The sequence below is a fragment of the Larus michahellis genome, chromosome 9, assembly GCF_964199755.1.
Source record: "Larus michahellis chromosome 9, bLarMic1.1, whole genome shotgun sequence".
In the NCBI taxonomy this organism is placed as follows: domain Eukaryota; kingdom Metazoa; phylum Chordata; class Aves; order Charadriiformes; family Laridae; genus Larus; species Larus michahellis.
Genome location: NC_133904.1, coordinates 40,988,163 through 41,002,054, shown reverse-complemented (window position 1 = coordinate 41,002,054; position 13,892 = coordinate 40,988,163). Strand labels below are relative to the sequence as shown.

At 43.9% G+C, this 13,892-nt stretch overlaps 1 protein-coding gene across 7 annotated transcripts in view; it reads right to left on the bottom strand.

The window, feature by feature from the left end:
• The window catches only part of KIAA1210 (KIAA1210 ortholog), a 120,294-nt gene that overhangs the window by 74,708 nt on the left and 31,694 nt on the right, over positions 1-13,892 (bottom strand). For all 7 annotated transcript variants that reach the window (XM_074600288.1, XM_074600289.1, XM_074600287.1 and 4 more), the window contains exon 3: positions 9,778-9,946. In XM_074600288.1, the coding sequence (XP_074456389.1) occupies positions 9,778-9,946 (169 nt within the window). The remainder of the gene's footprint in view (positions 1-9,777; positions 9,947-13,892) is intronic.

The following is a 13,892-nucleotide window of genomic DNA, read 5'->3' as shown; positions in this document are numbered from 1 at the left end:
ATTAGGTCAGATGCTGGGATTTAGTTGGATGCATGCCACCCTGAAAGATGTCTACAGCGCAGAGGCGACAGGAGTCTCCTACCCTCCTTTGGTGGGAATGTGCTTAACATGAGCCATTCAGGATACAACCTTTGCAGCCTGGTGTGCGTCATACCAGCCAAAGATTGTAGATTATTTTTCCTCCTCTTGTAAATGCGGGCACAAAATGTAATTCCACTACATTAACAAACTTGACTTAAATCCTCTCGGGTCCAGCAATAAAACCAGTTCTGTTTACCTGTATCATGAACATCGCCGGATCCCAAGCATATTAAAAAAATGTAGATGGGACGAGTGTCCATGGCCACAGTTACATACTTATCCACAGCCAAGTTACAGTACCCAGGAAAGGTATTTCTGTGCTTCTGTGCTCACTGGGTGTTCAGCCCGCTGAAGCACTGATGAGATCCCACAACAGCTGTTAACTGAATTGTAATCAATTGAGATTGATTGGGGTTGGGCTATTAAGTTGTGCAGGGCACATTTTGCACTTGGGTGGCATGACACGGAAAGCTCCAAATCTTTTATTCACCAAGTTCCACCAGCATAGGCAGGTACTGTCTGTACATTACTTTGTCCAAAATACCACAAGGATGGCCTCTACCAGGATTTCATTCTAGTACTTAACTGGAAAACAACAGAGAATACTCATGTTGTTGGCTTCCAGCCTCATAACCCACAAGTTAGAAGGATTCCTTGGCTCAGCTGCTGTGCAGGCAATGCTCATTGCCTCTGAAAGTTTGACTCTGGGTAACAGGGGATGATTAGGAACAGAACTCTGACAAGGAAAATCCCATAAGTCTAACACTCTTCTGCAAGGAAATCAAATAGAAGAGGTATCTGCTATTTGTCTAACCCCAGATTCTCTCTTTTTTTAGAAGAAATCCCTGAAAGACAGTGAACTTTCATAAAGTAAATACACCATGTAAAAATGCCAAACAAATTACTCTTTTTTTCCCTCCTGCACCTCCCTTCTTTACATCTCCGGAGACAACATCTCCTTTGTCTGCTTGACTAACCCTCCCACTGCCCCAAAAGTGTAGTTAATCAGCTGGGGCCTGTGGGGGGACAGCCACTGGCACCGGTGTTGCTATGGCTGGAGCCATGGCTTTCGCCGGTACATAGCGTTTACCCTGGCGGGTTTCAGGGAGTGTGATGTAGTCAATTTGCCAGGCCTCCCCAAATTTATATTTCAGCCATCGTCCCCCATACCACAAAGGTTTTAACCTTTTAGCTTGCTTGATTTCAATGGATGTTTCACAATCATGGATAACCTGCGCAATAATGTCCGTGGTTAAATCCACCTCTCGGTCACGAGCACATTTATATGTTGCATCCCTTCCTTGATGACCTGAAGTATCATGGGCCCACCGAGCTACAAACAGTTCATCTTTATGTTCCCAGTCCAAATCTGTCTTGAAAATCTTAGCAGCTTGGTCCACTTGCTGATTGGTTCAACTCATGGGTACGTGGGCATCTACACAGTGTACTTTCACAACTAGTTTCCCTAGATGATCAGCAATACTCTGCCATAATTCAGCAGCCCAGATGGGTTTACCTTTGCGCTGCCAGTTGCTCTGCTTACGCTGCTTTAACCACCCCCACAAAGCATTGGCCACCATCCATGAGTCAGTATAGAGATGGAGTATTGTCCACTTTTCACGTTCAGCAATGTCTAGGGCCAGCTGGATAGCTTTTACCTCTGCAAATTGACTTGATTCACCTTTCCTTCAGTAGGTTCTGCAACCTGTCGTGTAGGACTCCATACAGCAGCTTTCCACCTTCGATGTTTTCCTACAATACTACAAGATCCATCAGTGAACAAGGCATACTGTTTCTCATTACCTGAGAGTTCATTATATGGTGGGGCTTCCTCAGCACGAGTTCCCACCTCCTCAGGTGGCATTGTGAAGTCTTTGCCTTCGGGCCAGTTTGTGATCACGTCTACGATTCCTGGACGATTGGGGTTTCCTATTCAAGCTCGCTGCGTGATTAAGGTAACCCACTTACTCCAAGTAGCATCGGTGGCATGATGAGTAGAAGGAACTTTACCCTTGAACATCCAGGCCAGGAGCGGTAATCAGGGCGCCAGGAGAAGCTGTGCTTCGGTACCAATTACCTCTGAAGCAGCTCTAACTCCTTCATATGCTGCCAAGATTTCTTTCTCAGTTGCGGTATAGCTGGCCACGGAGCCTTTATAGCCTCGACTCCAGAATCCTAGGGGCTGACCTCGAGTCTCCCCTGGTGCTTTCTGACAGAGGCTCCAGGTAGGGCCATTGTCCCCGGCTGCGGTGTAGAGCACATTTTTAATGTCCCGCCCTGTTCAGACTGGTCCAAGGGCTACTGCATGCACAATCTCTTGTCTAATTTGCTCAAAGGCTTGTCGTTGCTCAGGATCCCACACAAAATTATTTTTCTTTTGAGTCACTTCATATAGAGGTTTCACAATCTGACTATAACCTGGAATATGCATTCTCCAGAAACCCACAATGCCTAAGAAGGCTTGTGTTTCCTTTTTGTTAGTAGGTGGGGACATAGATGTTATTTTGTTGATCACATCCGTTGGGATCTGGCGACGACCATCTTGCCATTTAATTCCCAAGAACTGGATGTCTCGTGCAGGTCCCTTGACCTTACCTCTTTTTAGAGCAAAACCTGCTTTCAGAAGAATCTTGATTATTTCTTACCTTTCTTGAAAACTTCTTGTGCTGTATTACCCCATACAATGATGTCAACAATGTATTGTAGGTGTTCTGGAGCTCCACCCTTCTCCAGTGCAGTCTGGATCAGTCCATGGCAAATAGTAGGGCTGTGTTTCCACCCCTGGGGCAGTCGATTCCAGGTGTACTGGATGCCTCTCCAGGTGAAAGCAAACTGTGGCCTGCACTCTGCTGCTGAAGGAATAGAGAAGAATGCATCAGCAATGTCAACTGCAGCATACCATTTGGCTGCCTTTGACTCCGGTTCATACTGCAGTTCTAGCATGTCTGGCACAGCAGCACTCAGTGGTGGTGTGACTTCATTCAGGCCACGACAGCCTACTGTTAGCCGCCAGTCTCCATCAGACTTTCGCACTGGCCACAGAGGGCTGTTAAAGGGTGAGCAAGTCTTGCTGATCACTCCTTGGGTCTCCAGCCGACGAATCAGGTTCTGGATGGGAGTCAGAGACTCTCGGTGCGATACTGTTGTCGATGCACCGTGGAAGTAGCAATTGGCACCTGCTGTTCTTTAACCTTCGGCAGTCCCACCACAGAAAGGTCATCTGAAAGACCAGGTAAGGCACACAGCTGTGTAATATCGTCAGTCTCTACAGCTGCTATACCAAAAGCCCACCGATACCCTTTCGGGTCTTTGAAATACCCTCTCTTAAGGTAGTGTATGCAAAGGATGCATGGAGCATTTGGGCCAGTCACAATAGGACGCTTCTCCCGTTTCTTCCCATTCAGGGTCACTTCAGCCTCTACTGCAGTCAGTTCTTGAGACCCACCTGTCACTCCAGAAATACTAACAGATTCTGTCCCTTTATGATTCAATGGCAATAAGGTACACTGGGCACCAGTGTCCACAAGGGCTCTATACTTCTGTGGCTCTAATGTGCCAGGCCATCGAATCCATACAGTCCAATAAACTCGGTTATCCCTCTCCTCCTCCTGGCTGGAGGCAGGGCACCTCCACTGTTGAGAACAACTACAATTAGAAGATGAGTTCCTGCGAGGACTGGAGCATCACTTACCATGGACTGGAGCAACCTTCCTCTTGCAGAAATTCTTTCTTCCATCTGCTTTACCTTGCAACTCAAGCACTCGTGCCTGCAGGACCGGAGTAGGTTTTCTATCCCACTTACTCGTGTCCTCTCCGTAGTTGCAGAGGCAAAGCCACAGGAAATCTTGGAGTAGATCCTGTTTCCCTTGAGTTGGTTTTGTAGGAGAGCGTTTTTTCTTAATGACTGCAACCTGGGTGTGTTCAGGGGAAGAGTGGGATTCTTTCCCCTTCTTAGACAGTTTTTCAAGCAGTTCGTGAAGCAGTTTTCTCATTTTGCTCAACTATTGTCTTAGTCATTTTCTCCAGTGTCTCAGCAATGGTCTTAGTTTGCGCAGCCATTTTCTCCACAGCTGCTACATGAAGGGGACGGGAGAGACTGTTTTCATACTGTCACACCTTGTTAGCCACCTCATTTACAGTTGGTGTATCAGTATCAGATCCTCCCCAGACCATTGTTGACAATGGGTGGGAATAATCTGATGGTGCACTCTGCACAAACTTTCTCAATAAAGATCGTTTCCATGGCATTTCATCAGGGTCTATAATCACTTGCCATTTGCTATAAATCACTTCTCGCACAGACAATTCTCTCAGGTACTTAATACCCTTTTCCATGCTGGTGCATTTGGTTGGACAGCATTCGATATCGTCCATAAAGGGATACCTGCCCTTCACAGCTTCTAGCAGTCGCCTCCAGAGACTGATGACTTCTGCCCTTCTCCCTATCACTTTATCAATACCTCCATCTTTGGACAGGTTTCCCAACTGCTTAGCTTCTCTGCCATCTAAATCTATGGTATCAACTCCATCGTCCCAGCATCGGAGCAACCAGGAAACAAGTGTCTCCCCTTCATGATGACTAAAGTCCTTTCTTATATTTCGCAAATCCTTCATAGAAAAGGATTTAATGATTATCTCTGCATCTGAGTCCTCATCCTGTGTTAATGCCGGCTGAGAAGGACCCTCCCCTGGATCTTCCTCAGAGGAACCCTCTCCTAGACTGTCTGGCTTGGGTTGGTCTTTGTCGTCAGAGGCAAGGGAACCAGCTAACTTTTTCTGTTTCCTGGTCACTGGGGCAACTTGTGCCGGTTCTGCTGGAGTTTGGGTAGCAGCCGGAGCAGTGACCGTGCTCCTTGTCGGGGCTGGAGCAGCCAGTGCCGCTGCGGGCGGGGCTGGTGATACAGGCTGGGGGGGGGGGCAAGGTGACTTTGACCGCGGGCTGGGGAGTGGCTGGGGCTGGGGCCTGTGGGGGGGCAGCCGCTGGCGCCGGTGTCGCTATGGCCGGAGCCGTGGCTTTCGCCGGAGCCGGTGGGGGCAGCCGCTGTGGGCCTGGCCGATGCCGGTGCCTGTTGGGGGGCAGCCGATGCCGGTAGCGGGGCCGGTGGCGTTGTTTGTGTCTGTATTGTGTCTCGGGCAGTAATCTGAGTTGTTTGAGTTTCTGCTGTGGCTTTTAGCGGCGGGATTGTCTGAATTTCTACTATCTTTGACTCTGGCCGTGGGGTTTGAGTAGCAACATCAGATGTCACATAAGACTCACTCCTGCACTGATATTTAACTACAAACCACCCCTGCAACACATTCAGGAAACCCAACAACAGAATCACGTACGAATGAAAGTAACATTCACTCTCTAAACAGCCCAAAGGCTTCTCATCCCCTAATTCTGTTACTGTCACTTTGGCATAATCATCAAAGGGTAAAGTAAACTTTACTCATGTAAGACCAAGAGTGTAATTAGCAAAAGAATCCATCTCGGAAGTGTAATTAGTAAAAGACTCCATGACATGATGCCCAAGATATGCAGGTAGAACCATTATCCAAGCAATTATTTCATAAATCTGAAGGCAAATCCACAGCAACATAGCACACAGACTATCGCATCCAAACACAGAGTATAAATAAACCACACAATATATTTGACCAGTTAATCCCCACTGCATCAATTAACTTCATACAAAGCTCTCTAAGGACACGATACAAGATGTCATGTAAGAATGACATGATGTGAACTGTCTGTTCTCCCTGAACAAGTTGGAATCCAAACTATTCAGGCAATCTATCAGAGCTCTGTTTGTGGCCTGCGTTGGGCGCCAATGAATCTGTCGTGGTTTTGGCCAAATTGGCCAATGGCTGGCGACAGATGCTACCCTCCAGCCTCTCCTGCACGGAGAGGAGGAGGAGAGATAGATTTACAAGTTTAGAAGAAACTAAACTACTTTAATGGAATATTAATAATAAGATAAAAAGGAAAATAATGAAATAGATACAGTATACACAAAACCGTATTAAGCTCCCAGGATGATGTCACCGGCAGGCACAGGGGAAGTCCCAGGCTGGACTCAGTGATGGGTGGGAACCGGGTTCCAGAGCTGGAGTCAGGAACACACGGATCGAGATCAAAGGCAGAGGAACAGGTAGTGTCCTCCTCAGACGTCGGCCATTGAAGGAAAAGAGTTGACCCTTTGATCCCTCAGCTTTTATACTGAGCATGGGGCAGGTGGGATGGAATGCCCCTGTTGGTCAATTTTGGGTGACCTGTCCTGTCTGCTCCTCTCTGCAGGTGGGACCCCTCTACGCTTTTCCACTTCTGATCCTCTAATGGGGCAAATAACGAAATTAGCTGACCTTGGCTGTTACAGAAATAAGTATAATCAAGAGCCTCTGTGCATACCATTCCTTGGCACAAACTGTCTTATCACTCTGAACGAACTGTTTTAGACCCAACACGCTGTTAATTTCAGAGAGTTAGAAGAGGCCTAGCTAAGAAATAAAATTAATGAACAGAAAGTTGGTTCTGTTTTACCTCAAACCAGGACAACAGTTAACGCTGTTTCACAGTAGGCCAAAATAATTTTGCTCTATGTTTATGTTGTGCCAAAGACAATTTGAGCTCTTTCTCTCACAGTACTGGCCAGAGTTTGTGCTTCCTCCCATTATACGTAATAGTTAATGACTGTGTTAGTTTCTAGGACAGCAGTTCTACACACAAGTAAGACACTTGCCTTATCTCATCATTAGAGTGAATGAAGCCATCTCATCTTCTTGTGTGTTTGATTTTATTTTATTTACTGCAAAGAATTCATGTGCATTAGGATGTATAAACCTTTTTGGGGGGGGATTTCCTACTTCCTTTACTTGGAATTCTTTAGCAGTAAGAGCTGAGGTTTCCTTATTCTTGAGACTGCCAGTACAAGACTTGTTTCTTTCTTTATCTCTCCACATATGTATCGTGTGTTTGCAAGAGAATGACTGTATTTTCTTCTGGCAGTCACAAAAAGAGCATTGGATTAAATATAGAATTAACTGCAGCTTTAGTACAGATGAGTCTCTTATGTGCAAATATACATTCATGTGTAATTCCAGGCAGTGTATTTATGTTTGTGCTGAAGCTAAAGATGCACTGTTAGCTAAACCCCCAGACGTTTTAGCCACTGTATCTCCACACTGATTTCCCTATACAAATCCTCAATTCATTCATGTGTAGCAACACCTGAGCTGCCATGACTGAGGAAATGATGGGACTCTACGGCCAGCAATAAAGCTGCTCCTAAACTCATCATGGCCTGCGCTATCTTCCACTGCTTGTTGCTTCAAACCCACTTATTTTATTAGTGTTTGAGGTAGGGGAAAGAAAGGTGACACAATTCCTTCAGGCAGAGGCTCTCTCAGAAACAACTGCAGCCCACCAAAGGAGTGAGCGTTCATTAGAAAGACCAGGACAATATTACATATTGTCCCAGCAGTTTTTCCTGCTCAAAGCTTTTTAACAGGAATAAGACTATTTGGGACCCAATTTTCCTCTACTTAAGGTCTTTTATCCTTTTGACGATACAGAAAAAAAGTACTCCATGGCACATGCTTTGAGTTTGCCATCAAGGTTTTTCCATTTCCATTCAAAACTCATGCCTCTCGGAAGATAAAGAGGCAGTGGCACATAATGCTCCATTCCCCTTCACAGATGCCAAATCCCATTGATTCCTCACAGCACCTTGACATCTGGGCACATCCCTTTGGCTGCTACAAGAAGCATTGGCACATCTGTGCGTTTGGTCTCTGCTTAGTATTCAGAAAAGTTAAATTTTAAAAACATTACATTATTTAAAATAAAAAAAAAAAAAGAAAAAGAAAAACCAGTGCTTCTGCCTCAAGAACAAACAAACAGCAGCATGGTTCTAGGACTGGTTTTGATATTCTGCATGCCAGAAATTGCAAAGCTCAGGGTTCTGCTATAAACCTTCACAAGTTTTATTTCCACTGGCTTTCAGGATCAGGTTTTCCAGAGGATTATGTTGTTCAGCCTCTCTAGGTACTTAGAAAGCATGCTTATGTGATGCAGGGTCTGGACATGATAGGGTTTTTAAGTAGCACAAACATATCCTCTAATTTTTTTGGATAGTCCATTTAATCCTATCTCTAAGGGAAAAACCAGAAGGGTTTTACTCACTTCCTGATCTCTGGTCTTGCAAAACAGTTCGTAATCACTAGAGGATAGTGCTGAGGTAAACAGCAATTGGACTTGAAGTACTTGGTTAAGAGCAAGAGAAAGAGTTCGCACCCACACTGCCTCTGGAGCAGACGGCTAATTTTAAGCCAGATCCCTCCTATGGGCTGATGGGGTAAACTCAACTTTTCCTAAGCTTTTTGGACTGGGTTAGCTGAGTCATTCTAATTTCCCTTACCCCAGGGGACAGGTTGTGTGGTCACTTACTCTATTGCTGTTATGCTAACAAACAAACTAAAGAGATTGTTGTTTCATTCCCAGAGCATTTTCATGATGTGGTTGCGTAAACACAACAGGGAGAGTGGAGAAAGGTGGGGCAAGGAGAAACAAGCACCCATGAGAAAGTAACATCTACAAACTGTTCCACCAGAAGAAATGTAGTGTCCAGCTCCACCAAAGGCCTTATTTGATGATACAAAGCATTTGGCAGCAAGGCTGATTTCAGCATGTCCCACTCCAGTCACCTATTCATGCCCTCTGCCAGTCTTACACTCGTCCAAGGATCCCTCCAACAAAACACTGCAAATCACAGGATGTTTTGTCACACTTTGCACATCTGCAGCTCCATGACCCGAGGCTTAGGGTAATCCAAAGAGAAGCCTGGCTGAGGAGCTAAGAGGGGAGTATGAGGAGGGTGGAGGGCTGGAGAACAGCCACATTATAGGTTGCCAGATACCAATCCATGACACCCCTGGCAAGAGACATAACCATGTTCAGAGGGCTGTCCCACCCCAGATTCAGTCAGAGACGTGCAATGGAAGTGTTGTGTACCTTGATGGTCTAAGGTTATCAGTGAAACAGCGTTAGCAGTGCAAGCTAATAGCTTGTATTACACTAACTGAAAAAAGGACAAGTTTTTGAACCAACATTATTCAGGGATCTGAGAATTTCCCTGGATACACCTTAAGGACTTGCAATCCTCACTCACAGGAACAGCCCTACAGCGGTAGCTAACACAAAACTAGAGGCCTACAGTTGTTATCTATACCTAAATGGCTACGTAAGAAAGTTAAAACAGGAATCTCATACTGATAATACACCGAAAATACTTCTTTCCCTTTACTCTAGCCATGACAGAGGGCACTATTCATACTAAAAACCAGCAACTCAACTTCACACGTATTCTCTGTACTAGCACTACTCAAATCATCGTCCTCTTGTAAAGTTGCTGCTGATCAGACCTTCCAGGACAGATTTCAAACATTAAAACCAATCAAAACAATCTGGGCTATCTGCAGTTTTAGACTAAGAGGTCGGATCACCCCTGCCCCTGGCTGCCCTCCCCCTCCTCTCCAGGCTGGCTTTTGAAGCACTAGCAAAGAAAGAGGAAATTCCTGGAATTCCTTCATCAGCATTAGGGCTTGTTTTGCATAAACTTGGACGGAGGTTACTCCTAAGGGGCCAACTCATGCTTTCATCCTACTGCTGTGAGAGGTCTGCTTTTATTTATTTATTTTCCTTCCCCACCAGCTTACCCAGCCTCCTTCAGTGAATGAAGTGCAGTAGTGTCGAGCACAGAGATGCTGACATCGCTGCTGGACTGGCTAGGTTTTAAATTACTCTCCCCCCTGGGAGGTGGAGGCTCTTTCCTTTTCTTCTTGGCAAAGAAGTTCTTGAAAGTCTGAAATTTGGATTTTTTCTTTCCTGCAACATGAGAAAAATGAAAAATTATGGAAGTCGGAGGTGTTTCTTAGTTTGGAGAATGTTATCTCTTAAATTCTGGAGAAAGCCTCAAAGCTAGAGCAGCCCATTCAGTTTTAGTCAGCTCCTTTGTAAATAATTCAGTGCTGGAGTCCAGTGAAAGGTGAAGCTGCAGTTACTCATTTGCTGTCTATAAAGCAACACTGGCATTAAACTGACAATAGTGGTGCCTACTTAGGTTCCAGTTTATGAAAAATACACCTTATATAGAGAATGTATCTACCTACAACTGAACAGCGATCATGGCAATCATATATCAATAAAAAAAAATTACGTTGATGTCTTTAACTCTTATTGTTTTTTACTTAGCTCAGTTTAGTTCTGCTTTGTCTTTACTCAGTGCTGTAAGGAGACAACACCTGAAGGATATTCAACATTTGGCAAAAAGATTGAAACTGGCAAAAGAATTTATAAACTCTGAAAGCAGAATATCTGTTTCCACATTAAACCACTGCCCCAAAATAAAACCAACAACTCCTCCAAGGACAATGGAGCAAACTTAAATTAAGAGGCTGCCCTGCAGGATGTGAAACCCCCAAACATGGCAAGCCTAAGAACACAATTAGAAAACTGTTATTCTGATTTCAGATTTTCCATTGTCCAAATGAAAAGAAATACAAAAAGAACAATATAAACCGTACAAAACATCACTGACTTCTCTCATTTGTAATAATCTAAGATACTTTAACATTCTTATTTGTATTTGCTTTCAATACACAAGTGCTGCGTTTTGTCACTGACCCTTACATTGAGGGGTCAGTTTAGAGTGGTTTGGGACAAACTATTGTACTAAGACTCCTGTGATTGACTTAAATACATATGCAGAGCAATAACATCACTGCATATCTGAGCCAAATACATTGTTCAATTAATACTTTAGAGCAGTTGGCATAATAAATGCTCACAGCTGGAGGATTCCTTCATAAGCAAGGCATTATTTCAACACAATTATTGTCTTCTCCCCGCAATGATTTAGTTGGCAATGCTCTGTCTCAACGTGTGCCCTGTACATGTAGGGATCTCTGCCAATGGGCCTTATCTAGGTTGAAACTGTGCCACCACACAGCTGCATCAGACAGTAGCCACTTTGAGAAATAAACAATGATACTGAGATCTACTCACCCTGTCTCCTCCCTGCTCTCAAGACCAGTGCCAGCAGCATGTGTCAGGACTTACAAGGATGCTGCTACACTGTCCAGCACGGACTAATGAAACAGCTATCTCTCTGCAGAGCAGTAGCAGCCAGGGAAGATCTGTACTTTGCTTTTCAAATCACTGAGACCAAATTATCTTTCAAACCATGTAGAGCAAAACTATCAATGGAGTCGCACTCATCTGAATAATAATGGGATGTAGCACTCCTATGGAGGATTTATCAGTGGAAGACCTTTTTATCTTCCACTGCTGCTTATCAGGCAGTAAGTGAATGAGATAGTAGTAGAAAACATACAGGTTATATTGCCTGCCCCAGACTACGGAGCTGACACTAAGGGTTTTGGATTTATTGAGACTCTCATGGGGCTCAATGAGTTTCATACTGCACCCATAGCAAGAACTGGTAAGAGAAGACAGGTCACACAGCAACCAGGAGGCCACAGTGCCTCTCAAATAAAACAAGTGTGTTTAGTGTCCTTTAGAGACTAATCTTCAGAAATGCCTCCCTACCATTACTGCCGTTCATCAGCAATTAACAATGTATATGGTATTCTCCCAGGAAACTTGTCAAAGCTCAGTTGGTTTATTTTACATCAGCAAAACAAAAGATTAAAAAGTTTCATGAAAGCAGCGCCCCAAAATTATCAATTCAGCAATGTCTGCTAAAATAGTCCAATGACTCAAAAGAACAAAATGGCAGACTTTGCTACATGCAGAGAGCCCTGCAACTTAAAGGCAGTCTAAATGAAAAACAAGGACATTGTCATGTACACTGGCCAGCTGACAGTGGTATGGACAGAAAGCAAGTTCGATCCTAGTGCAAGTATTACTCATGAGCTTAATTAGATGCTGGTATTTCCAGAGAAGCAGGAGAATGTTTAAAAAAAAAACCACAAACCCACAACACAACAACAACAACAAAAAAAGTGATTCTAAGGACATCTAAGAGAAAGAGACGTAAGTCCTACCACAAAGGATAACATTGCAAAGGTACTACTCCAAATACTTGTCTGGATCAGAAGTGATGCTAACTTTAGAATGGAGCCCATGGAAAGGATCTGCAAACACTGCCAATGACTAAACCTCAGCTGGCACAGGACAACACTTGGGTATCACTGTGCAAGAGAGTGTCCTCTGATGCAGACACACCAGTTACTTCAGTGCCTTCTCTAGCCTCTAATTTATCACTGATGTGCAGGGCACCCCCCCTCCAGCAATAATTCCTCTTCAGCCGCGCTCTGCTCAGCTGCTTGCCTTCAGCTGTTTCAGATGAATGAGAAAACAGTAAGTTTCCCTGCAGTTCCAGAAGACGGGCACTTGCCATATCATTACGCAAAAAACCATAAAATCACTACGAGACACTTAGTGCCGCATGCAGATGAAAACTGTGGGACTGCGCTATGTGAGAGCATTTGGCAATAAAGACATGGTCCAGAAAGACGGTGTTGATATTCGTTTCCTGCTACGAACAGTTGTGCGCTGGTTTCACGCACCATTAAAAGGATGACACATTTAATTTAAAGGTGCCTACATTTCAGTGCACTGTTAAGTAGCCCAACATATCACTAAATTGGTTGAGTGCTCTATGATACTTGAGCTAATAATATACAAGAGGATCTTACTACTTAAAATGGAAAAAATTCATTGCGTAACAAAAATCCAGTCAAAGCAAGGAGAGGAAAAAACCCAAGCTCAGGCAACTATGCCTATTCCCCCTACACTCACTGACGAATAATGACTCATGATTTTTGAATTCTTAATGTTACCAATCTTCAGCTTTATGGCACTAAAAATGAAAGATTAAAGGCTACTGCCCTAAAAAGCAAAAGCCTTCCCAAAAATCAGTTGCTTATGCTAACTATGATTTAACCCACTATAACAGAAAAGGAGCAGGAGTAAGCATTTTGCTTTCTCTGTAAAGTTTGTTTATTCTCTATTTTTTACTGTTTGGGTACTGCCTATTTCATTGTTTCACCTGTGCACAGAGAAAATTAATGCATGTCTTTCTGCTCTTTGCATGGTTCTTCCCAATAACAAGATAGAAGAGAAAAAGGTGCTTTTTCCAGTGCCAGACTGAGACTGTAAAAAGCATAGGGAAAATCTGAATTGAGAGCTCAATTATCACATTTAGATTAAACAGTTAATTTTGGGATCTTCTGTGCTCTCTGACTTCCTAAGGTGCATTCAATGCACATTTTCCATTTTTTCCTCAAACACATGATTAAAAAAAAAACAACCACAGATAAGATTCTCAGAAAATACCATGATTCTAGCTTCAAAAAAACCCACCCTGATATTGCCAGAAAGGTAATTAAATCATGGAATTCAGTAAGGCTAATGGGTGCTGACAGTTTTTGAACAGTGACCTGGTTACTGCCATCAAGAAGGAGCAGCATGCACTGAAAGCCCTCTACTACTAGTCAGACAATAAGGTAAACCTCAAGAAATTAATCTAATTGACTAGACTGAAGGTTGGGAATTTTAGCCTCCTAGAGCCTTTACATCACAAGCCAATTAAAGCTATGAAGAGGAAGAGGTGAGGCAATCCTACGTTACATGGAATGTAAACAAAAGATCCTGAAGTGGCTTTATCCAGGTCCAGTGAAGTGTCTCATGAATGCTTCAGCAACAGAGCAGCAGGCTTTAACTTTTTAAAATTTTGTTTCAGTTAGAGACAGAAATATTCCTGGTGGTTTTAGAGCCAACACTTCAGACAGCAAGCCATCTCCTGCCT